Genomic DNA, 25,879 nt, shown 5'->3' on the forward strand with positions numbered 1-25,879 from the left:
TATATGAGACTCCTATAAATAAAAGACTAAAATTCATTGTCTCCTTTATAACTATCTCGACATGCTTCTTTTTTGTTGTTGTTGTTGTTCCTATCATGTTGCCACAAACAGGTTTTTGGATGTACACTTCAAAATGTTAGAGAAAGCCTCCAGCGCTGCGGTTCGACAGTCCAGTCGTGGATGACATTCACCAATGTGTCTCATATTGAGATGCATCTTGTAACACACGCTAATGCTGATTAACTCCACGTACACAAAATTAAAATAAATCCAGGCAGCTTGAAAACAATTAGTCATAAAACAAACATCTAATTTCAGGTCAGTGTGGAGGCTGTTTGCACACAGTAGAGCTTTTTTTACAATTACATTTTTATATATATGAGTGGAATTCTTTCTCAGTCCTTCCACATATATTGCATTAGTGTATTGTATGTTTTCTTATAGATTCTGAAATGTTAAATAAAATGGATTAGATTTATGGTGTAAATAAGTTCTCAGATCTATATATGATATACATATTGTATCATTTTGTTTTACTGAATCATGTTTCAGCTTTTCTTTGTACCATGAAAGTTAATGCAGTATATTATAGTGGTAAATTACTGTATATATATTTTAACCTTCAGGTCTGTTTGATTTGATTTGGTTACATCATATCAAGCCTTCTATTGAAGATTTCCCATACAACATGAAAAGGAAATGGCTTCATATATCATTTATAATAGTATAAATATTTCTAGCAAAACTATGTATGTGGAAGGTATGTGAGATTTCATGTATGCTTTTAAAACTTCTCTATAAAAGCTGACACTGTTCACAGTGACGAGGGTTCATTTCCACACGGTAGAACAGATTGCATGTTCTATTATGACATTAAATGTGAAACCAAGGCTTTTCCCTCAAGCTCGCTCACACACAGGTACAGTTGAAAACAGTCAAGTCAGCAAGTTTACACACACTGTATGAAAATAACCTTTTTTTTCCACTGTATGAAATTAGATCTGACTAAACCTCTCCTGTTTTAGGACAGTCGAAACTATTTCTATTTGCTAAATGCCGCAATAATGAGAGTGAGCATTTCTTCAAGCATGTCTTGTTACTTTATTTGACGTCAAAAATGTAGAAACACAAGGATAACTAAGTGTTGGAAAGCCTAGTTGATGATGTCATGGCTTTGGAAGCTTCTAATTGGTTCACTGACACCATCCCAGTTAATTGGAGGCACACCTGAGGATGCTTCTTTTAAAAGCCACACCTGAAACACACTGCTTCCTTGTTTGACGTCGTGGGAAAAATCAAAAGAAATCAGCCCAAGATATGTCTGGTTACATTTGGAGGAAAAAGGAAAAAGCATGTAGGCCTCAGAACACCATTCCAACTGTGAGGCACGGCAGTGGCAGTATCATGTCGTCAGGCTGTTTTTGCATGACAGGAGGTTAAAGCTTGGACACAAATGGATCTTCCAAACGGACAAAGACTAAACAAATACAGTTTAAAAGGCAATCCTACCAAAGATATGTACGTAAAGTTTGACTCATAAAAAAAAAACCTTTAACAAATTCTCTCTCATAATTGCAGCATTTAGCAAATAGAAATAATTTAGAGAATCCTAAATGACCTAAAACAGGTGAAGTTTAGTCTGGTTTAACTTCATACAGTAATAAAAAAAGGAAGTTCTTGGTGAGATTGGCTCTTGAAGAATGAGTTTTGAGCCTATCCGAGGTCTTCCTGTCTGGATTTCCTGACTGATATGTGGCCCCGAGTGTTCCTCCGCAGTGTGTGTGTGTGTGTGTGTGTGTGTGTGTGTGTGTGTGTGTGTGTGTACTCTGACGGACCCTTACCGCCTCGTCAGTCCAGCTCCTTCGGGGTCCGGCAGCTAAAAAGCAACGCACCGAATCCAATCTCCTGTGTAATAATTTTAATTTACAGAACATTGTCAAATTGCATTACATTTAGTGCAAATAATAACACTTCTGATGTACAACTTGGAAATATACAAAGTGTGTAGATTACTGACAGATATCAAAATTAAAAACACTCAACACGTTCTTCAGCTGACATTGCTTGGAGATGGAGCTCTTTTAATCAGCAAAAAAAAAAAAAACAATTTCCCCAGACAACTTCTAACCTCTGACCCCTCATTACACTGAAAACCCGATGAACGATTCCTCAACCATGCAGATCGACTCCCAACGCATGATGGCATCAAACGACGTCTAACGTAAATCTTTTAAAAGTTGAGGTAAGATGATGTGAAATGCTGACTTCGACCCCCCCCCCCACCCACCCACCCCCCCCCCCCCTTCATTTTAGTGATAAGATAAATGCACATCTGGTGGCTGTACAGTAGAGAAACCCACGTTTTTAGGGTTCATCCCAGTGTCTAAGGCATTTTCGGGGGCAGACGACCAGTCAAAGGGCAGGAGGCCACTGCTCTGTAGTGTGGTGTGTGAAATGTAATGCTGGCGTACGACTGACACTGTTGGGTTGTGGAGATCAAGACTGGACAACTTTACTGAGTCCTGAGGAAAAGAAGCAGGACTAATTGTCACTCATTTTGTTGTCAATTATGGGGAGAGAGAGAGGATGGGGGGGGGGGGGGGGTGGGGGGGGATCCTTGGGTGTAGAAAAAGCACCCACTCGTCTCTCGAAGAAAGAGAGGAATCTTTGTTTCAGATGTGACAGAGGGCAACATCTACAGACGGAAGCTGAAATCCTCCAATAGAGACGGTAAAACGCTCTTCATTTCCCACTCCGCGCTCCTTCAGCCCGCCGCCGTCCTCCATTCAAGTGTTTAACAGTCAATTCACATTTCTCACATCGGCAAACGAACTGAAAACCTGCTCCGTTTTCTCTGCTGTACATATTCATTGTGTCTCGGAAAGCTACTTTATAACAATCTGGAATTATAAAGATTTCAAAGCTTTAGGTTGTGACCCCCCCCCCCCCCCCCCCCCGGTCAAACTACAAACGGAATCGTCACAAGGGGGACAGCAGAAGGCAAACCAAGAGGAGGCGGAGTACGACGCGTTCTTCTCTCATGTTAGTCACCGTAGCAGCGGCAGCAACACAAGCAGCTGTAATACTAGTGATGAAAGCAAACCCAAAAGAGGATGGAATCATAAGAAATGTACAAAACAATTTACACACAAAAAAAGAGAGCAAATAATCGGTAACAATTCCAAAACTACGTAGGAAAAAATTTATGTTTTTTTTTTCATTTACATAGAAATCACCAGCAGACAGTCCGGAGCCGTTGTGACGCAGCTGGTGGGACGACGCGTTAAAGCCATGAAACCACATCAATCGTGGAGGAGCAGTCCTGTGGGGCGGCCTGGTGATGTGCCGTCTTGCCGGCCGTGGTTTAAAAACACATTGTGACTGACGGGAGGAGGAACAAGTCAGGTTGTCGTCATCAAGGGCATGTTCAACACTGGGTGACACGGCGCCTCCTGCAGGCGAATCCTGAAACAAGACGGATGATTCAAATATAGCAAACGACGTCCCCGGGTTGTTCAAACTGTTGCGGAGCCTCGCAGGTGTGTCTTTTGTTTTTGACGAGATATTCTCGTATTTCTGGAGAATGTTGCAGATCTGCCTCAAGCACTCTAAAGTTTAGTTTCCAAAAAATAGAGAGGGTAGGAAACTATAAATAAGTTTTTCATCGTGTCGGCCTGATGATCTTCATCCTGCAGCTTCTGGATGCAGGACGTACGATGACAAAACGTCCACTGGAGGAAGACTATTTATACATCAAGGTCGTTGGAAAACAGTTGCAAGCGCCAGAAGTTCTTCATTACTTTGGGAAAATGTGTAGGGAATGTCATGTCGACGTGCATTTCATGAATTTTTCACTGAAAGTATTAACTTGGTGTGATTCTGAGTGGAATTTCTCAGATTTACCGAACGTGAAAGTAAGAAACGACGTAAACCCGCTCATTGTTCATTACCTCTTTGTGTTCAGAAGAGGATGGGCTTCCCAGCAGTTTTCTCCTGGACGTAGGAGGTGAAGCGCTTTAGGAACTTGGGGTACTCCCTCCTGGCCACCGCTCTGAGGACCGAGGCGGGAGCCCAGCCGCCGGGGTTTACTGCGACCACACAGGAATAACAGTGATAAATAATAAAGAACGTGTAGAAACCAGTGTTTCCGAGCCACGGGGCCTCGGCTGCTTCTGCACACAAAGAAGGTCCCTGCTTCCAGGCGAGACGGACTGCAGCTGGAAGAATGAAGGAAAGTTTGACCCGCTGGTTCCTCATTCGTATTGAAAAATGTATGGAGTCCATTCACCGTGAGCTGAAAGAGGCTCCTTCTCCGGCAGTGAAGCTGCTCGGCATGCATCACATGTCTCCCCGACGTGAACATCGATTTGAATGAGACGTCACGGAGCGACAGTGATCTGGCCCAGAAGAAATTAACAATAGCTTTCTACTCTTTCCATCATTGCTAATGTGCAACAACAACAACAACGTTCATCATTAGAAGCTGCTGCTTTCTTGGAATATATTTGACCATCCGAGAGACGTTCAAGTCCATTCATACATGAGGTACGAGGAGGAGAGAGCACATCGCTGCCAGTCAAGCTGGAGGAGGACTGTGCTATTCTAACCCTTCCCGCATCTGGAGATTTGACGGTGGCTGAGCTGGTGTGACTCATTTCATCCTCGGTATGACTCTGTATCAAATCAAACATATTCATTTCACCAAGATGTACTGAGTTGAATTCATCTCACGTTATTTACATTTATTGTCATTTTCCTCTTAACTACTTTTACACTGATGTCTTTTTCATTTTGTTTTATCACTTATTTTTTTTAATGGATCAGCTTTACCTTGTTTTTTTTTCCTTTTAATATTTTATCATGTTTAGAATGTCTTTGATGTATTATTTGTTAAACATAATGCTCGAGGATCATCAGCAGTTAGGAAGCTGTGTTGATGCACACATAAAGACAACGGTAGGGCGCCCTCTACAGAGACAGAGCAATATAACAGTTTTCAATCATCTTTTAATTCCTTCCTGTGACCAGCAATACACGGCCTCTCCTGACAACCAAGTGGCTGAAGGTTCCCCTGCAGAGTCACCTCATGTTACAATCCGTTCATCCTCAGGAGGTTAATGGAGGGGGAACGGCTCAAGTCTGTACTCAAATTACAAAACACGCCACAACACAATCAGTTTTCTGACTTAACGTTTAACATATTTGGAGACCAGCAGCTTTTCTTATGTCAGATATTAACCAACTTGTGTTACACCTGGCCTCACATTGGCTTCATCTGAGGTCAAATTAACTTTGTATTCGGATTCTGTTACAGCAGACAGAATTTCACATACACACTTCTCGTAACCATAACTTCCATCCTGACATTTAGAACATTGAAAAGCACTTCCACAAACAAGAGATAGGGAAACATGTAGCATTCATTAGTGCTACCAGGACTTCTGCAGTATGACAAGAGACACCAGTGTGCCACATGCCGGATATTAAAGGTTATCTTGGAATAAAGGGCAGAAGAAACCATTTATTACACAATTATGACAAATGTATTAGTCATAAGTGGGCTAATACTCTACATAAGCTGAGCTTTAGTTTGTTTTCATGTACTCTGGATTAACTCAAGAGATTTTTGTCTTTGTGTGGTTTTGGCATTCACAGCAGGGTGAATATTCGTACTGAGAACATTTTGATTACGATCAGCCTCGGGCATAAATCTCCAGCTGAAAGCCTTTCTGCAGGAGAGGTACTTACCATTGGCAACATAGGTGATCTTGCAGAGGATGTTGTCTCTGCTTATCTCTTTATCTCCCTCTGGTGGGCTGACCAGCGTTTGGCAGATCATGGCAACATTGATTTTGGCACGAACGCACCGCATTGTGGGCTGAAAGCACGACAAAAATGCAAATGTGAATGATTTGAGAATATCTGTCGTTAGAATTGACAGAGAGATGGAGGATAATTAGTTCGAAATGGAATTTTCGGACTAATTACCCGTTAAAAAAAAGGTTTAAAACAAGCTTATATTTAATGTTTGTCCTTTTTAAACTGTAATGATGCTGCTGAAGTTGTGAAGCTAATGTATAAACACATGACACACTAAAGAGGAAGTGGCTCTTAACCTCACTGAAACGGTTTGTGCTCAAGACATTTATTGCATTTAGCTTCGTATTCATGTGAAGATCTGATGAATCCACGAGGCAAAAAGCAAATCAAGTCATGTGAAAGCGACGTCCACGAATCAGTCTCATTTGGCATTTCTCACGTTTTTTGTGGGCTTTTTGAGGCTAAATTCTAAACATATTTAAGACGATAAAAATCAACTTGGTATCAATATTTACAGTTGATTTACTGTCATTTCGAGGCTATAAGCCGCTACTTTTGTCGCATGCTTTGAACCCTGCGCTGAAACAATGACAGGGTTAAGGAGGTTCATGCAACCCGTACATGGGTGATTCGTTCAGGTGCATCGCGTAACTCTGACCTCCCTTTTCAAATTTGGTGGGTGTGGTGTGGGGTGTTCAGGTGCCCTCAATAATCTGGAAATTGCGGCAGTTAATTAAACAAAACAAAACAAAACAAAAAAAAACAGCCTTATAATCAAGAGTTTTCCACAAAAAGTACATTTTTGCTTTCTTCTTGTCGTTCTCAGAACATGACTGCGTGTTTGGGTTCATCTCACCTGAGCGTTGTCGTGGTCCACGGAGAAGTTGCACACCAGCCACGTGTCGGGATCGTTCTCGTTCGTGGCCAGAATCTTCCTGATGGCCGACAGGTAGAGGACGTCTCTCTGAGAGGCCGGCCAGACTCTCTGCAACACAACCGGACGCATTCAGATGACAATCGACCCCCAAACCAGTGACCCGCTGTTTTCGCGACATCTTGCACCGTCACAGACAATTTACCTTGTGCGTTTGGTAAACAATAACGGCATTATCAGAGAGGCTTTCCACAACGTTGAAATTTTCAATTGTGGCTGAGGGAGGGAAGGAGAGTTCATGAGCTTGTTGCAATCAGACAAAAGGAGCTCAGAGTTCACGTGGCGCAGGGGACTCACTCTCCCAGTCCATCCTGACACTTGTGTCCCAGAAGTAGTGGCAGACCTCGTGTCCCGTTACCCCCTTGACAGCATGCGTCGCTTTGAGAGGATCCAGGACGATGCCGTTCTCCTCCACTTCTCTCCTGTATACCTGCGACAACAACAACTAATTGGGACTACGGACATTTTCACGGCCTCAACGCAGGCAGATATTCTATTCGACTAAACTTGACATTATTGAGCGCCACTTCCATCGGGTTATGATTTTCCAATCTGCTGCGATCGCGGTGGCTGATATTCTAATCCTCACAGCTGGGAACCAAAGGAAATGATTCATAGGCTGCTTCTCTCACCTTCATCTCTCCTTCTTCTATTACCAGCTGCCAGTTGGCGTCTCCACCCACATCCTGAAGAGAGTACGTCATATGATTCTGCACCATCTCCTCCACCTAAGAGACGGGACGGATATTGATTGAATTCATGTCAGACTCTGGTATTTTTCCTGCTTTTCTGAGGACATGCATTCAAACGGGGCTACAACCCAGGCAGGGGCAAAAGGTAAAATCGTGCATTTTGGGATGCTGTACTTAAGATTAATAATTAACAGCCTCGACTCATGGTGCTGGCATTTCATCACGGAGGATGTGATAAGCGAGAAGAAAAAGTGAATAGTCTTTTCCCTTTAGCAAATAAATCAGCCTCTGCGCTATAACGGAAAAAAAAAGAAAAAAAAAAGAAAAACATATTGAACTTTCTTCCCCCCCGCTTTGTGCAGTTATTTAACATCCCAGTAATGCATAACAAAGCCAGTCTGGATACACGTCTGCTCATGCTGTGGAAGAAAAGGGTAATGCGAGGGCAGAAACTGAAAGGTTGCACTGGATCCCAGCAGTCATGCAACATTAGATCAACTGTTGATGACAACCTGTTCACTCCAGGAATTTCATATCTGATCCATCGGGTTATCCCGGTGTATCATCACACAACTCCAGAAACTTTAGACACGATCTCCTTTGGGATACTTCTCAAGGGGGGAGAATTTATTTTTTTTTTTTAAATCCTGCAGCATGATGTTAGTAGACGGACAGTCTCGTGCGTTCTGACCGTGGTGAAAAAGCGGAACCTCGGAATGTGCATGCCCCCCCCCCCCCGGAGGCGCTCCCAGCTGACCAAGTACAGTACCTGAGCGCTGAATCTGTGAATGTCATCTGACGCGCTGACTAGCTCAACGGACGACAAGGAGGAAGAATGGCTATGGGGCTGCACGGCAGAGAGAAGGTCCAAAGAGAAAGCAGGAAAGAACAGGGCTTAAGGAGGTGCAAGCTTGAAGACAAAATCAAAGTCTGCTCAAGGAGCTTTTCAGAAGGAAATGTTATGTTATGTAAGCTCAATCTTTTGGCACAGAGAATCGGTGGTTTGGTTTTTAAATCAGCATTGCAGCAATATGAGAAGATATTACATGAACATGTGCACTGAGCCGTTGCAAAGCGTTCGACAGATCCACCAGCACGGAAATGACAAAAAAAAAAAAAAAAAGAGGCCACTTGAAATCACAATAAAGAAAATTGGTACGGTAGGAACAATGTAAGAAACAATCTACACACCTTGTTGGCGAATCGGTGCGTGCCGATGGTAGAGTAGACATCATTAGGAGGAACTGGAGTTAGTCGAGGTATCCTGACCTTCTCCGATTGGCTCTGAAGGACAAACAGTGCAAGATTGAGAGAGAAAACTATAGAAAGAGGCACCGCCGCTGTATGGAACTGTGCTGAAACAGTAATCAGACCAATGAAGATGGAAGATTCAATGCTGCTTTTCCATTATAATCACACCTGCTCCTCTATTTTGTCTTGCCGGTCCAGTGCAGCTTCTACTGCGTCAAAGAATTCATCTTCATTGATCAGGCTGTTGGGCCCCTCCTGTTAATGAACACGCAAACAGTGCAGGGCCCATTAAAAATACATCAGCCATTGATGTGCAGTCATTTAAAAAAAACACGTTCGGGACGAAGTCCTTTTTTTGCCATTAAAAAAACATTTCTAATCAATTTAATCCATCTTATTTCATCATGCCTCGTAATCTGGTCCTCCATAGTGCGACTTCTTCTTGAGTTCATTCACAGCAGACTTGTAGGCGTCTTCTACCCTCCTCCTCTTCTCCAGCTCCTGTACACAAAGGTAACAAAGGTAGCTTGGTAATGCTTCATTTCAAAGAGTCGTAAACCGTTTGATAAACCCCCCCCCCCGAAACAATGTACATGTTCATCAGCTGACAGAGGCCTGCTTGTCTCAGATATTCAGGAAAAAAACCCCCAACATCATTCACTTGTGTCCTCACTCCAACAGGCTTCACACACTGGGATAAATTTGACAAACCTACGCACAGTGAGGTGAGCCCAAAATAGGAGCTTGCACAGTGTAAAAATGATCAAAACATTATCTGCATTTCTCCAGTAAAAATTTAAAAACTGATAATAAATTCACACAAAGACAACCGTTCAGACAGCACCGAAGTGAAAACTAAAAACAAAGAGAAAGGTTTGAAGGTCTCATTATTTGTCGTTTAATATGGTTTCTTTTAGCCGTTCCAGCTGCGTTTAGATTAAATGTAAGAGACCCTGACTTGTAATTAATTAGCTCTAGGTCAGGATTTTCAGGAGTGTGGGAGGATGAGTCCCTTGAATCATTACGAATTTTAGAATTCCATATAATTTCTTATTGAAAATTCAAAAGCTGCAGTGACGTTAGGAAAAGGTGTCCCCTTGACCTCCATTTTATCTCCTATTTACCACCCTGATGCTCTCTAGTGACCCAAAAGGAGCCCTGCCTCACACTTTGAAAACCACCGTCCAGGGTTTAATCGGAAAAAAAAAGCAATATAGTTCGTCATTTACCTTGAAAATCCATTTGCCCCTTCGCACAGTATAAATACAGAGATACAATTAAGAGCTTGTGAGATCAGACCACAGATCAGGTCTACATTTATGCATTACGCAGACATGCTAACAATATTCCTGAAATACACCTGTAAAACACTGCACACAACAATGTACGAAACAGGTCTGCAGGTCAATCATCAAAAAGTATTTCATCCTGCTTTTAAGAAAATGACAATGCACCTGATCACATATCAAACACACCCAAGAGCTGTCAGATGGATACCCGAGTCAACCAGGACTGAGACAACAGTCTGAGTTTAAGACAAATGAGACACATGCTGTGCTAGGTACTCTGAGCCAAGTTAGCATGCAAAAGAGCCCAATGCATCATTTCCTCCTCGAGGAAAATACCTTCGACTACACACAAAAGACGTAGAAAACAACAGGTTGCCAGTTATACAATAGGGAACTAAAGTGGTTGGATTATCTTACAGTTTCACAGCTTTTGACGTTTAGAACTTTAGAAAGAGCAGAAACACAGTGGATCCCCAGTGTTTGGTCTTGTTGTGAGAAAATGAATCAAACTGTAGAATTTCCTATGTCGGCAAATACCCAGATACACAAAAGGAGTTTTAGAATTCAGAGACTTAAAAGAAGGAAAATAATCTGAAGAAACGGTGGCTTTGTAGAAGAACTGTAGTAGTAAAACCCCTCAAAAACCTGGCAGAAATCGGTACTGAGACAAAAACAGGGTATAAAGGACTGTGTGGACAAAGGAAACCGGCTACAAGGTAAACAGGAGGAGATCCTGCTGTCAGCAGGACTGAGACCTACTTTAAAGAAGAGGCTGCAGCTTTGTAGAGGGATCCATTTTTGTGTCTGGTATTTGAGCAGCTCAGTCCGCCGGTGCAGCGACGGCTTCCACAAGCTGGACCACGAAATCCGGGCCGTCATTTTCTAAAGGTGCTCGCCGTACAAAGTCTGGACGTCCTTCCAGTGTGTGCCCTCTACAATTTCTATTTCCCTACTCACACACACGCATGTAGCGAAACCCGAGCGAGATAAGAAAACACTGATAGGTAAGACTACTGGTGTGAAAATATCTCAGACCTGACTGAAAATACTTCCCGGCTTTTGGAGGTTTCAGGGTAGGGCAGCACGCCTTTGCACACAGAAGAAAAAAAAAAAAAAGAAAAAGAAAGAAACAAAACTGGTTTGACAGCATCAGCTGGGTTAATGAGGATTCAAGCATGTGGAGTGAATCTTTAAAGACACAGACCTCTCTCTGTGTACGTCAGTGAAAGTAGTGAAGGAAGAGTGTCACACTCCAGAAACTCTTTAAGAAATAATAAAAAAAAAAAAAAAAGGAATGATGAAAACTAAAGCTTAAAGGAAAAGAGACATATGGTCATGACATCATGCAAATAAGTCAAAGGCAGCTCTTAACTCTGTAGGATTTGTTTCAAAACCTTTTGGATATGTAAACTAGTTTTTTGCTCCCTGTTCACCAATTCTTGGTTTTAATTTGACTGAATATAAATACTTTACATTCATGGCAGGCGGTAGAAAGGGGAGCTAAAGTGCTAAACTAAACATTCCAGAAAGAAACCAGGAAAATATATCAAAGAGCATACACTCGTAAAAATACAAGAAACCACATGACATGAGTTTTGGCACAAAGAAGCCCGCAAAAGCCTCAACAACAAAGAAGTGGTTCAGGTAGAAGATCCGAACCACATCTAATGTGGTTCATTCAGCACAGCTGGTGTCTGTTACAGTCCATTGAATGACTTTCTATTCTCTCCAAAACAACTGCTCTGCCTTTTTAACACTACATAAAGCACCAGCTGTCATCTGACTTTCCTCACACGCATCAATAACGTGTCGCACCGTGACGTCCTCACAGATAGTGCACAGTCCAAAGCGACAAACCCGCACTCATAATAGCGGAGTCCGCAGAGTACATGGCGGCAGCTATTACTTCCTCCACCGGCGACTCTTCGGCAATGCCACACCCTCTCAGAAATCTCTCTATTATCCGGCTGACACCTCACACACACACACACTGTGAGTGACGTGTGCGGTTCATCGCCGCGGCGTCCCGGGGCCGTACCTTGTCCAGCCTCTTCTGCCAGCTGTCCTCTCGTTTGACCATCAGCTCGATGCAGTGGGACAGCGTGGAGAGGATGCCCGCCGTCGTGGCCTTGAAGGTGATGGCTTCACCTTTGAAGTCTATTCCGTTCATGCCTTTGGGACTTGCGGGGGGAAACACTTAACACGCACGGAAAGAAGAGTGATGAGACGGCAGGCGCATGACGCACGGGTGATTGCGCGTTTCACGAATATAGTCAGTTGGCAAGAAAGAAAAAACATCCACCCTGTATTGTTACAGACGGGCTGAAACGAACCAGTAAAGTGTGTTTCTGTGGGTCGACTCACATTTCTCTTTGCTGCCATTGTTGTTGTGATTATATTCACCATCGGGTCTTGCAGTGGAAGGAAAGTCATCCTCATCTTCCTCTACTGACGGCAGAGGAATAAGAAAAACAAAAAAAAACAACATCAACCAATTCAATCTTTCTACTTACTCTACAGAAACACTCAGAATCAACACCAACTTTTTTTTTTTTTTTTTTTTACTTGAGAAATTTGCATGGATCATTCAGTAGAGTAGTGGTTTTCACTCTGGCCTCCTCTCTAGAACGTCCCTGTTTGGCCTTGGGGGCCTTTCTGTGTCGAGTTTGGAGAAAACTTTCCAAGCAAAACAAACACTTGGTAAATACTTGGATTTTGCTGCTCTGCCATAAATTTTACAATATTTTTTAAACTTCCGGCTGGCTTTCTACAGACAGCAGCATGCTCACCTGTATCTTTATTTAAGAGTCTTTAGATTCTACTAAAAATGCAGTGCGCAGCCCTTTGGGTATTATTTGCATGAAAATTAATGATTCAACGTACATAAGAAAGCAGGTGCAATATGGAAGTAATTTCAGAGACTACAGGAAAGGCTCTGCAATAGAATTTAAACAACCCACAAACCAAACGTAAGTGGATATTGATTTTTATTTCCTTTCTCGATGGGTCTTACCACTCCGGTTCAATTCTCATGCTGCATCAAGCCAGTCAAGACGCACAGACTGTAAATGCTTTCCTGTGCCAGTAAACGTCAAGACCGACTTCCTCCATGTTGCTTTATGCTAAACTGGCACAATAGTGTTCCGAGGCTGTCCATTACCTCTGTCTCTCTGAAATTCATCTTTGGAAACAGCATCAGCACAGTTGTCAAAGTACTTCTGCAGGGTGTCCACTTGTCTGCACAGAATGTCCCGGAAGGTTTCCATTTCTGCGAGCTTCTCACGCAACCGGTGCCCCTTCTGTGCGGGGAGAAGCAGAAGTAAAACAGATTGAGACAACGGCAACCCAAAAAAGAAAAAAAAAAAATGACCACAGGAAATTTTCCATCATAGTTTTAGCGTTTAGGTCTGCGACTCTGCTCTTGTGATCGTTACAGTCCAAATGTATACTTTGTAGTTTTTCAGCAAATTGTGAAACAATACTTCACCTTGAAGGAGGACGTGGACGTGGAAGACAAGGCACTAGCTGCTGAGGTGAGGGACAACATGGAACCATGACGCCTCAGACTTGTTTCTGAACCGTAACCAGACTCAGCCTGGGGGGGGGGGGACAAACGAGACAAAAAGAAAGAAACAAAAGATCAGGAAGTTCATATCGAACACTGAACAATCGACAACACAACAAGAAGGCCTGCCATAACGAGACGGTGGGGATCAATCTGAGCAGTGAGTAATGCTGGGAGCTGGATGAGAGAAGAGCAGGGCTGCCACCTACACAGAGAGGCTCGGTCTGTGGAGAGGGGACACATCACGACTCAACCCAGCTGCTACAGCTGAGCCGTCACAGCTGGGCAACAGTAGGGGAGTAAATGGCAGCACAACTCGGCACGAACGGAGCCAGAAAATAGATGGAACATATTGGGTGAAGTTAGAAAATGTTACGAATCTGGGAACCGGGGCATGTGGGAGCGGCCATAGCTGGATTTGCTCCCATAAATATAGCCGGCATGTGACATGGCGATGTTTGGGTCGGTAAAGTGACATCCGCAATATCAGACTGACACAGCGTGAATTCATGAGACAATACAAGCCACAGACGTACTGATCACAAACATAACTGAATCCTTTTATATGACTCAGGACCGGTTTTATGACTGTGAAGGCATTTGCTTGGGTTTAGTCATGGTGGTGTGCCCAAGTTTCCCTCTTGATTGCAAAACGTAACAAGACGCTGAAAGTCGCTTCTGTTGGCCAAACGGCATTCGCAGGAATTCCTTAAGAACAGTAAGCGATCTGGAGAGGGAGTCAGGTGACGAGAGAGAGAGAGAGAGCGAAAGAGAGGCGCATGCATTCCTCTCTTCCTCTCAGGATCTTTCGACACTCACACCAGTGTGACAGACTGACACAAAACACCGGTGAACAGCTCAGGAACTGAGGGGTACGGCTGCTCACCCAACGGACCGACCTCAAAACATCCAAGTGTTTACACGCAGGCATTGCACATCATTTGAGGATTTGCATTGTTCAGAGTTAACCCTTCCCTCCCGCTCATGCAGGTTTACGAATAATGGATGTTGTTTAAAAACCAAGTCAAATGTTAATGTGACACGATGATGGAAAAACCTGAAATGATGTTGTGAAGTCATTTGAGGCATTTGTGGTATTAAACTACAAGCACTCCACATGTTTCCCTTTGGGAGAAGTCAAGATTGAATTAAAAATCATTCTACAAAACCTAAACAAGTGAAAAATGAATTCAACTTCAATAACATGTCATTTTCTACGATTTTTAGAGTTCTCGATCACACTACTATTCCTATATTAGTTTATCTCGCACTACATGCATTTTTTTTTTTTTGCATCTCAGTTCAATCTTCAGTTAAATTAGAACCTTTGGGTTGTTTTCGCTCGACTCCCACAAGACAGTGGACCAAAAAGACCACACAGTGGAGTCAAATTCGAACAACAAGCCAAATCTATCGAAAGATAATGTTCACAGAATGATAATAACTGCAATGTGTCTTCAATCAAAGCTGCGATTAACACTTCCAGGCTGTTGAAACCAATGAAGTGTCATTTTATGATGCAAAGCAGACACATGTCGAGAGGCTAAAGTCCACACAACTGCTGGTTACATAAACAAAACAACAGCTTTGTGTCTTTTTTTGTTTTGCCATGCTGAACAAAAATAAATAATATACGAGACATTGTTTTAATTTTTCCACTTGACATCAGAAACAAGTAGCAGAGCAGAAGCCAATGATTGCTGAGACTTGACGTTTATTCAGGCCTTCAGCTGCAGCGAGCCTCCACGAATATTAATGCCCTGACAGCGACGAGGACGGTATTACTTCACAGCTTTCTTAATGCTCTTGTAACTGATTCTGAGACCATCTCTTCCTCTGTGCAGTTTTTGGCTCCAGCAAAGCGAACCCTTGACTGAAAATACAAACACCAATAATGTTCGAATGTGGAACATTAATTATATTCAATATTTCAGAATACAATGATGTCGAATTGCAATAAAATGCAACATCTTCAAACACTCCCCTTTGCAATCAAGCCCACTGCCACTCCTGTACCCACAAGGTAAGTGAATGGACTGTGCTGCAAAAATAAAACTCCAATCTAACGTCAGACTTCTGACTTCCTGCTTTCTCAGTCTTGAAAAACTAAACTTGTCTCTATAGATTTTCACCAAGGCAGCAATGAACAAACCAACGAGGACCAAGCTGTAACCACAAAAGCTTGTGCCATCTTGATGCCGCTGGTCAGCAGCGTGATAACCATGCAAACCGAACACCCACACACACACATAACAAGAAACTGGCTTCTTGAGGATTTTTAATGATAATGAGAGGTGACCGCCTACAGTCACATCTGAAAGCTTCTGCTGATGGAATTACACCTCTGCCATGCACTCAAAGGCTTCACCTTTTGATAGCAGTGATGATGAGGAATGGCATGCAGGGAGGTTTAATGATAAAAGGTTGTAAGAAGATTAAAAGTGGGGGGGGGGGGGAAACAAAAAAAACAGCATGCATAAAGAAATAACGTATGCAGCTTGTGGCAAAAATGGGTCATGTGCAGTTTTCATTCACATCACAACTTAGAAGCATGGAAATGGAACAGTGATTAACAAACGTGAGCAAGCATGATGCCGACATGCTATATAAGCCCACCATTCGGCCATTCCAGCAGCCAAAGCAGAGCAGGACACTGCTGCAGTCCTGGCGGTGTGCTGGACCCAACATGGCCCGGCGCTCCCCCGACCTGACAAGTCGGGACGCTTTAATCCAGTGTTCCTTTTATCCACCACCTCCCCTGGACACACCTCACTTTGAAACAAAGGGGAACGGGAGGAGGTGGAGAAGAGATGCCATACGGGCTTAGCTCAACTCGTGGAGAATGAAGAAAGCTGCAGTGGGAAAAGCGAAAGGGAAGAAGAGGAAAAAGTAGCAACTGGCTCCCCAGCAGAGGAGAGAAGAGAGGCTGCTCCCTGATTGCCCGAGACGCGACGTCGAAAGGGGAAGAGTCTTAAATCCTCGGCAGGGCGAAGGCGGCAGTCTGCGTTCAGTCTGCTCCTCTGCAGACAACGCACACACGGGCTCAGAGAGGCACACACACACATCCCCTCCACTCTTGCTGCATACATGCATGAAGCAGATCACACACCCTGACACGGGAAACCTTTCCTTCTTGTGCGTCTTTGAGTGCAGCATCCATCACAGAGCAAGCAGCCATGACTGTGTGTGTGTGTTTGTTTGCAGGGGAGAGTAAGAAAGAGAGAACGGGCTGAGAAATGATGAGGACTGTCTGGGGTTGTTTGTGTCATGAAGCAATAAAGCAGGCGGGGAAAGCCGCCTACTGTTTATAATGACAGAAAGAGAGCGAGAGAGAGAGAGAGAGCGAGCGAGCGAGAGTCGCGAGAAGCCGAGAGTGGGAGGAACACAAAAAACATGTGATTTTGTCCTGTCGGACTCTTCTTTATGTCTTCTTACTGATATTCAAAACACCTGGGCTGGCTGCACTCAAAAAATGTGATGAGGGCGAGGTAGAAGACCACGAATGCAAATGGGGGGATCTCAGATCATCCCTCTGACCAGAATCAGAAGGCAGGCATGCACAACAGGCACAAAAGACAAACACGGCTGTAGAAGTAGTCCCAAAGTTACAACTACGCCAAGGGCCAGGAGAAACTTAACAGATGCAACAAGCTCCTTCTCAAGACAAGACCATCTGGACACTGATGATTGGAGATTCCAGCAACAAGCAAGTCGGACTAGGAAAGACTGAAAATGTGACTGTGGCCGACAAAACGGCGCCGGAGCTGACAGTGGTTTTACCCACTGTTTTGTCTACACATCTCAGCAACGACAACACCGTGATTCATGCAGACTCCACCGACAAGACCAGTACTGAGGTCCTGAAAAAGGACTCTTCCCTACTGGAGTGAAGGACAGCGAAGGACAGTGAAGGACAGCGAAGGACAGCGAAGGACAGCGAAGGACAGCGAAGGACAGCGAAGGACAGCGAAGGACAGCGAAGGACAGCGAAGGACAGCGAAGGACTCCCAAGTCACAAAACGTTTTCATTTCAGGCCCCATTCCTCCCCGTGGAAAAAAAGGAATTGAATCTTTCTCTCGCCCTTTAACTCGTGACTGACCTCAACATGATTCTCCAAAGGGAGAAAAATGAATTGACGACTTTCAACATCTTTTATAAATTTAAGGACTGCTTCCAATCGGATGGGGTTCATCCAAACATCACTGGATCCAGACAGCTTGGCTCTAACATACGACGTCATGTCCTCTGTATAAATCGGTTAAGGAGGAGCTTGATGATAGAAACCAAGGACATCGGTGTAAACAGGGAGACAGCCTCCAATCTCTGCTCTCTGCCCCCCCCCCTCCCCCCCTCCCCCTCTGTGATCTTTTGAACCAGGAGGACGTCTCTGTCCCAGGCCAGGATCCACAAACCTCCCGCCTTCTAGGAATCCCCTCTCAGAGGTGCAGCAGAGATGAGAACGACCTCATGCCACTTTGTTTACCATACCGGTCATTTCAACTAGATAGTGGCACGGTCAAGAGCCTATCATGCCTTTATCTTCATAAAGCTTTTACCTCAACTAGTCTTCTTTTTATGTTTTTAATCCTTATTTTTTAATGTACTTGCTTTATTTCTCTGTAGCACTATGACTTGCCTTGTGCCTCAATGGTGCACTAGAAATACATTTGCCTTGCCTTGAATGGATCAGTCTTCTTTGTAGAAGAGACACGTTTTGTGTGTCCCTCTTAACTTTGAGTTTCTGAGAGAACAAGTGATTGAAAAATGCATTATTCATCAAGAGCTGCTCTTAACATGCCTACATTAAGCGAGACTTCTTGCCACTGCCAACACAAACACACCCACGCATAAAAAATACAAACGGACCAGCACAAAAACATTTTCCCAGCAACCAACCTAATCGTTATTATGGGAATGCAAAATGACACGCGTGTGTCTTTGCAAAAATGAACCCAAAGTAGACTTAAAAGCTTTATTCATGACTTTTTAATCCGATAATGAAGCACACTTATAGCAGATAGGAGCTGATGTTAATCTAATTGAAACAAACTGTATTTTGGTCCCAATACGAGAACGTGGTGGTGAAAATGCACCTTGCAGGTCCTTCTTTGTCCATCTGAGCGCAGCACAGACACACTGCCTGCAGCACGACCGCAGGTAATGCTGCAGTGAGCTTACAGAGGTTACTGGAGGTCACAACTTAAACATAACCCTAAAATACTCTCACACCACCGTTAATGGACTAAAGACCTGCGGTCAGTCACACTCGCACTTAAAACACTCAGCAGAACAAACAGCCTCATCTCAGTAGAAAAGCACCGCGAGCATTCACTGAAAAGTGATTCAAAAAAGGCTTGGAGGATTGCTACAAGATAAATATTAATCATTTGCAATCCTCATTCACAATTGAACATTTAAGCAGTTGAAGATTGAGTGTGAAAGAGAATTCAGAGATTTTTAGAGAAGCTGAAGAAGTAAAAGACAAGCACTGGAAAGAAATATCTTTTCAAACCATGAAGCAGCCACAGAGAAATATTCTGACGTAAAACAGCAAACAAAGAAGGGAAATGAAGTACACAAAGGATGAAGCCAAATGTCAATGTTGAATCATGGTATTTGGGTCCTCAGGCTACACAACATTAGGAACAGGTATGATTCGGTTTTTGAATACACTGCATGGGTTTAGGAACCATTTCAGAAATCACAGTTAGTATAAATAATAATAAATATCAAGAAAAAGCTCTGTCATGTAAAGTAAAAGCCTGAAATAATCACAGTGGAAGATACACAGTGGTATGTATGGCAGTGTACCATACCTTTTGAATTGTGTTGCTACACATAAAACTTCTAATTATTCCATATTTTTCAGGGAACTGCAAAAATGTGTTATTTCCATCATCTGATATGTTCCAACTGTGAATAAAACATTTATGTATGAAAATCTTGTGTTTTTTCAACGCTGGTCTGTTTTCCCTGACATCTCAAATAAACTAAAAAAAATCAATAGGTATATCATTATCTGCTGCTGATATCCAACTGGAACAAGAAGAAACTGAAGAGGATTTCTATTGCAAAACTATATAAGAAACGTTTGCCTTTCGTCTCAGGGATGACATGATTGTTTAACCATTTCTATAGTTGTACAAGTCATTTAAAACTAGGTTATTTTTCAGGTTACTTATGTTTGCCACACCTAAACTGCATGGCAGACTAATCCCGATCACAACATACTGAACTCTAAGAGGAAAAGCTCACCACAGACTCAACTCCTCAGCTAATAAGACGCGCGCAGAGAGCAAAAATAAACCTAAACACGATTCTGAGCCATGTCCTATCCGTTGTATACACTCCAAGCCATACATTACAAACTGTGTGCTTTCACAGCAAGCAGCTGCCTACTATCTGATGACGGGGGATACCCCCACCTCAACACCTCACTCCTAAGATTCCTCAAATTCCCAGAGTCAAGTGCTGTGAATGTGGATGTGTGTGACTCCAAATCCCGAAGCTGCCACACCCAGCTCACAGAGCAAAACAGATTAGCCGCTGTGAGCCTCCAAAAGGACCTGAAATTAAACCTGAATACTTAAGAAACATGAATAATGCCACCCAAAACAATCCAAAACAAGGATTTATTGAGTACTAAGCTGCTGACACAAGGCAACATGAGGAGGTTTGTTCCGATTCTTCACAAACTGCAAGCGAATCCACAACGAATGAATTCAGGCTCACTAAGAGCAGAATTCATCTCTCAGTGTAATGCTGCCAGCGTATTCGCTTTAGAAGCGTCATTTCTACAGACGCACATAATCCATCGAGCGTCTACAAGCAGGCGGGGATGTCAAGAGAAGGAAGCAAGAAAGACTAAACTCTATCGGCGAGAGAAAAAAAAAAAAAAAAACTCACCTTGTGCAGCTCTATCCACTCGATCCACTGGAGTCTGTGCTCAGGGTCCTCGGCTCGGAGGTACCAAACACTGTCGTTCACGCTGATGTCGAAGCGACACTCATCAAACTCGTGAGGCTGAACAGAAAGGAGAGAGAGAGGCCTCGTAAACACTTATGAGGGAGAGTGCATAAGTGGGGTCAGGGAATCCAACTAACTAAACCACACATCTGGATCTGAATGTCAGAATGAAAAAATACAACAACAAAAAATACTCAATGCAAGACACCCCCCCCCCCCTCCCCTGCGAGAAATCCACTCCGTCTAACGACACTGGCCGCCGAGCAGTGACAGATTCTGCACACACATGGGCTCAATGCAAGCAGATGCCACATGATAAACAGGAATTTTAATTGAAAACTGATGTCTTGTGTCTGCAGTCGACCCCACCCCCGCCCCCGCCCAATGACCGCATTGAAGCCGTGCAAGCGCAACAGCAGAGATTGCTCCAGCAACCTGGGTCATCATAACCTCTCCCATCGAGTTTTGACCCCTGTCTTTCAACCGTCACACTCCCCCTGTTCTACAACGCACCCCACCCAGCTCCAGCCACTGACCGCCTTAGGCACCGAAACACGCGCTCCAAAGAATTCCCCCCGTTTCCTCTGCGATAGGAATTTGGACTCGACTGTGAGGAGATCGACCCTGCGAGGGTTGGAAATAAGAAATAAGACAGTCGCGCTCCAGCCTCTGCGTTTCCTCGCCCAGTTTTCTCTGAAGCAGCATCATGGATACTGCCGCTCTTGTCAGCTGACATAACCGTACGTTGGCCAGGTTTAATTTGATTTGCTGAATGACTCTCATGTGCCTGCTTATTTACTGCCACTGACAAAGGCGACATGCGTCCCAGCACTGAACGCCAAGTGTCCGTGTGTATGACTTTATACAGCAGAGTTTTGCTTCTGGTGGGACATCGCACTAAGTTACAATGCAGAGAGGGGTGAATTATGGTCTGTGGTCGTCACCAAAACATCATGACACAAATGTTCCCACTCTGACAAGTGCTGTAAAAATGTCCTCCGGCTCCAATAGCTTACTTAGAAGAGAGAGTACAATGTAACCTCAAGTGCATCCAGGCGCGATGGTGAACGGCCAGGGGAATCCAGCCTATCTTATTGTGCTGTATCAGGCACAGACCATAAACCTCTTGCTTTACAATCACGTTTATAACTCTTTCTTTAGGTCCAGGACATTCTCTTGCCCCTTGTGTAAGCACTGCTGTATATCCATGCATTGGCTTTTTTTTCTTTCCAGAGTGAAGAACAGTGAAATCTTTAGAGTTAGGAAAGAGGAGATTATCAGTAAAACACTGATAATGACGGACAGCACTGAGACTGAAGTTCTTCTGCAAGGTGCCAGATTAAATACATGTTAAATGGTATATCATGAAAGCAGTGTATCGACGCATACAGGATTGTATTGGAATTTCAAAAAAACCCAATATAACAATAGATTAAAATAGCTTATTTTTGCAAAAAACGTAGCACAAAGAAGAGCTTGAACTTATGTTGGCTTTTGCTAATGAACCTTGGCCTGCAAAAGGAATGTAGACAGCAACAGTTCCTGAATGTTGAGCTTCTTGTCTAGTATCGTGCATGTCAGTAGCTACAGTGTGTAACGGACTGATATTAGGCAAGAAAAGAAGCAGAGGCTTGTTTCTGCATTCCTGAGTCCTCATAACACAGTCTCCTCAGACTGAATTGGCTTTAGATCTTTCGGGAATGACGGAAAGGGAGAAGAGGGCTGGACGGGTCACTCTGCTTCTATTAGCCTGCATGTGCCATAAAACTGTGTTCACTCTTCGGTGACTGAGACACAATTAAAAAAAAATTAAAAAATACTCACTGTTGTGTGACGCTGCATAAAAACAGTCAATTACAAGTTGACACAAATAAGCTCTGTCACCGAGGGAAAATTAGTCATGTTGAGGTTTTAATCAGTTATATAATCCTATGAACCAAAACTCCACAAATCACGGTAAAACCACTTGTTTGGCCTCTGTACTTGGTGCCGCTACGCTTAAAGGGAGGTGAATATTTAACCAGGGTGTGGGATTTCTGCTTATCTCACTGACATGGGGCCCCGCATGCGATTGGAGCTCCAATCAGTCCAGTACAGTGTGTGGTCAGAGCTCCGATCTAAGGACAACGCCAGTTTCAGGTACGCAATAATCGCCTGGGAGGAAGAGGAGAGGAAGCAGTCAAAAGATTGCTGTGGCATTAAAGCCTTTGTGTGCAAACCCCCCCCCCCCAAAAAAAAAAAAACACCGGTTTCACTCCTATTTGTGCTCATAATAACAGCCTCATTACAAGTTAATGTTTACCCTGCAATGGCAGTGAACTAAGCCTGTGCCGATGACGAAGACTTAAAATATTCTCCTTAAGGAAGTAAAAGCGGCCTTTCCTGGTCCCTGGACTTGCTCACTGAAATCCTGAACAGGTGCAAAACTGGCAGTGCTTTCTATTTGTGCATTCGACAGCAGAGGAGTGATGTCCATGCCTCATGCCAGGGTAAATACTTACTGTGATGACAGCCTTGCTGAGGCACAGAGACCCCCTGCAGCCGTACTCCCGTTCATCCTCAGACTTGTAGTAACTTAGAGTATTGTTCTTCAACACCACCCATCGGTCCTGCCACCCGTGGATGTAATTTGTCCACTGTAAACACACACGAGGGGCAGAACATGGCATCAAATCGGCACATTTCCAGTACATGCAGGGATGAAATCATCGGACGTATTTTATTAATGACGTTAAAGCACGTCTTACGCCAGCTGCGCGGCTTTAAAGCGCCCAAATTATTGTGCAGAAACACTGAACCTGGTTCACATTTAAAGTTACCTTGCTCAAGACGCCTCCGAGCTCCACGGGCTGGCCGGACTCCGGGTCCACATCCTCATCCGACGATGAACTCTTTTCGGACATTTGAAATCCAAGTTGGAAGGGAAACTTCCAATCTGATTGTATCGAGCAGCAGCCGAGCGCGAGCTGTGGATTAGTGGACGCTTCAGACGCAACAAACCTGCTGACAGCTTTCCAAAGTTAGCCCCAACAAAATAATGTTAATTAGGCAATAAATGTGTGTGTGGGGGGAAAAAAACAAAACAAAAAAAAACAGCAGGAGAGCGGAGTTTATCGCAGGACTTTAACCGAGCGAGCTGGTCTGGATCGGGGTGTTTTGGAGGTGACAGCTGGCTCTCAGTTCCTCCGTTTTGCGGGCTTTGTTTTGAAACTGCTCTCGAATACCAATGAGACGAGCTAACTTAGTTAGCGTTAGCTGTCAAACGACGCGACGAGCGCGCGCCGACACAACACGCGACTTGTGTCGCGGGCAAATATTAGCGGCGGTCGGTGAAAAAGCGAAACGGGAAAGAAGAGAGGCCTCCGTGTCCACGCTCCACCTGGACGTCCATGTAAAGATGAGGAGCAGCGGGTTGTGGCTCCGCGGCTCAGTTAGCTGTAGCAGAGGACGGAGGAGTACTAGCCCGTCGGTGGGAGGAGCTACAGCCACGCTCCACTGTGTACCTGCTGCACACACACACACACACGCACACACGCACACACGCACACACGCACGCACGCACGCACGCACGCACACACACACACACACTATAGGCCAGATCAAGCCATCAGGCCCGGGGCCACATGTGGCCCTTTGGCTTTGAAATCACTGGGAAATCACAATGACATGAAATGTTCTCTTATTATAAAGTAAACTGGGTGGATGGGGGGATGGATGGATGGATGGATGGATGGATGGATATAAAGTAAACTACACTAATTATACTTTATTAATTACCTTGGAGACACCCCCCCCCCCCCTACACTGAGCCACATGCAGTAGGCAGCCACATTGCTCGGATCCAACCTGCAAACTTCCAACTGATCTAACCTGGAGGACACCTCTGCCTGAAACCATTGGATGTGTTGTTGGGGCACTGGGGATTTGAGGCCCTATCCAAACGAGCCAAAATGATCGTTTTTCTCCCTGTAGTTTTGAAAAGGTTTATGGTCCACACAGAAAAGATCTGCATCCTGGAAACACCATCAAAAAGACCCAAAATGATCGGAAATGTGCCAGGCCTATTGGTGGATCTGTAACGCTTCCACAGTAATACACCAAAAGACAGAAAAGAAGCTATGGAGCCTGCAAAAACTGAGAAATTGACAAATCTATTTATCCATCCATCTTCTATCCCATTTATCCAGTTCAGTGTCGCAGGGTGTTAGAGCCAATCCCAGCCAGGGCACGGTACTGGACTGGTCTGGACTGATCTCCAGTCAGTCACAGGGCAAACACATAACACCTTATTAAACCAAATGGCATTAGTAGCTTCTGCAGCATGATCTGGACCACGTAAATCCACCATTGTAGTTGTTGTTAGCTGACATCGTGGAGAAGGTCAAGAGTTAGGGCGATGGCATCATCGCTCTCAGCAAATGTGTGTTTTGCCCATTCACACGTCAAAGCTGAGGCCGCATTTGACATTTTCTCCACTCTGGAACCCGTTGGGGAAAAAAAAGAAGAAAATTCAGGCTGAAAAGCTTTTTATCAAAAGATAATTCTTACTGAGAGAAACTCAAGTCGACTGAAGTCTCAGCCCTCAATAGTAGTGCACATTTTTCAAGTGGCCCTTCGGGAAAATGTGTTTCCAACCCCCGCATCAGATCCACCAGACTCAAAAGACCCACTGATATCCCAGACCCACCAGATCCCCAGTCTTGTCTGAGTGCAACACATTATACAGCTCATATAAACTCATCCACAATAATAGAAAGCTGGGGAGGGTGAGTAGACTGCAGGGGTGGAATTAACAAATTGCCAGAGGTGGAAAGAGTATTCCACTGTTACATTGCTTGGAATGTTTTCAAATACAAGTTAAAGTACTGGTGGTACACAATTACTCATATTAAAGTAATAAGCACACTCTTCTAAACGGAGTCCCTGTTTCTTTTGTCAAGAAATGTTGCTGTAAAGCTAGAATTTTCTCAGTTAAAATATTACTTCCAGCAAAATGCAGATCAAAAGGTTTGAATATTCATTCAACGAGTCAGTAAGATTTTATTAATTTGTATGTATAATCATAGCAAAGGTGTAAAGGTAACAGCATGAGGATTATTTTGCAACTATTTATTTTAATCTCTATGGTAGCGTAGTGGTTTGCATTGCCATCCCATAGCAACAGTCTGGGCTCTTCTCTGTGGAGTTTGCATGTTTTGCAGGTACTCCAGTCTTTAAGGCATGTGCAGAAGAGTGTCTGTCGATGGACTAATGACCTGTCCAGGGTATAGTCAGCCTTCTCCCATCATGATCAGCAATGATTGTGTGATTGAATGAATGATTTGTAAATATATGACAAGGCATGGCACCTTTAAATCTCAT

The 25,879-nt window shown here is 43.8% G+C and overlaps 1 protein-coding gene across 3 annotated transcripts; it reads right to left on the reverse strand.

Moving 5' to 3' along the window:
- Positions 1–2,976: 2,976 nt before the first annotated feature.
- LOC308131976 (ceramide transfer protein-like) lies at positions 2,977–23,929 on the reverse strand. 3 transcript variants are annotated; one of them, XM_080498904.1, is made up of 18 exons: positions 23,338–23,929; positions 23,020–23,154; positions 20,459–20,575; positions 13,474–13,581; positions 13,147–13,285; positions 12,351–12,431; positions 12,025–12,182; positions 9,106–9,198; positions 8,866–8,952; positions 8,638–8,730; positions 8,216–8,293; positions 7,387–7,482; positions 7,052–7,184; positions 6,900–6,970; positions 6,677–6,805; positions 5,749–5,878; positions 3,951–4,088; positions 2,977–3,465 (listed from the first exon to the last, which is right to left on the reverse strand). In XM_080498904.1, the coding sequence occupies exons 1-17, from the start codon at positions 23,419–23,421 to the stop codon at positions 3,961–3,963; spliced, it is 1,860 nt and encodes a 619-aa protein (XP_080355030.1). In that variant the 5' UTR covers positions 23,422–23,929; the 3' UTR covers positions 2,977–3,465; positions 3,951–3,960. The 3 variants fall into 3 exon arrangements, with proteins under 3 accessions (XP_080355030.1, XP_080355029.1, XP_080355031.1); XM_080498903.1 differs by having other exon boundaries at positions 12,351–12,434; XM_080498905.1 differs by lacking the exon at positions 8,216–8,293 and having other exon boundaries at positions 12,351–12,434.
- Between the last annotated feature and the right edge of the window lie 1,950 nt (positions 23,930–25,879).

The sequence above is a fragment of the Blennius ocellaris genome, assembly GCF_963422515.1.
Source record: "Blennius ocellaris genome assembly, chromosome: 7".
In the NCBI taxonomy this organism is placed as follows: Eukaryota; Metazoa; Chordata; class Actinopteri; order Blenniiformes; family Blenniidae; genus Blennius; species Blennius ocellaris.

Excerpts from the sequence above, each read along its gene's own strand:
- LOC308131976 (XM_080498903.1), bottom strand. The coding sequence starts at position 23,421 with ATGTCCGAAAAGAGTTCATCGTCGGATGAGGATGTGGACCCGGAGTCC. Across the intron at positions 13,582-20,458 it reads AGTGGATAGAGCTGCACAAG|GCTGAGTCTGGTTACGGTTC; the intron begins GTGAGTTTTTTT and ends CCCCCCCCCCAG. Across the intron at positions 12,183-12,350 it reads CAATGGCAGCAAAGAGAAAT|TGTTTCCCCCCGCAAGTCCC; the intron begins GTGAGTCGACCC and ends GTGCGTGTTAAG.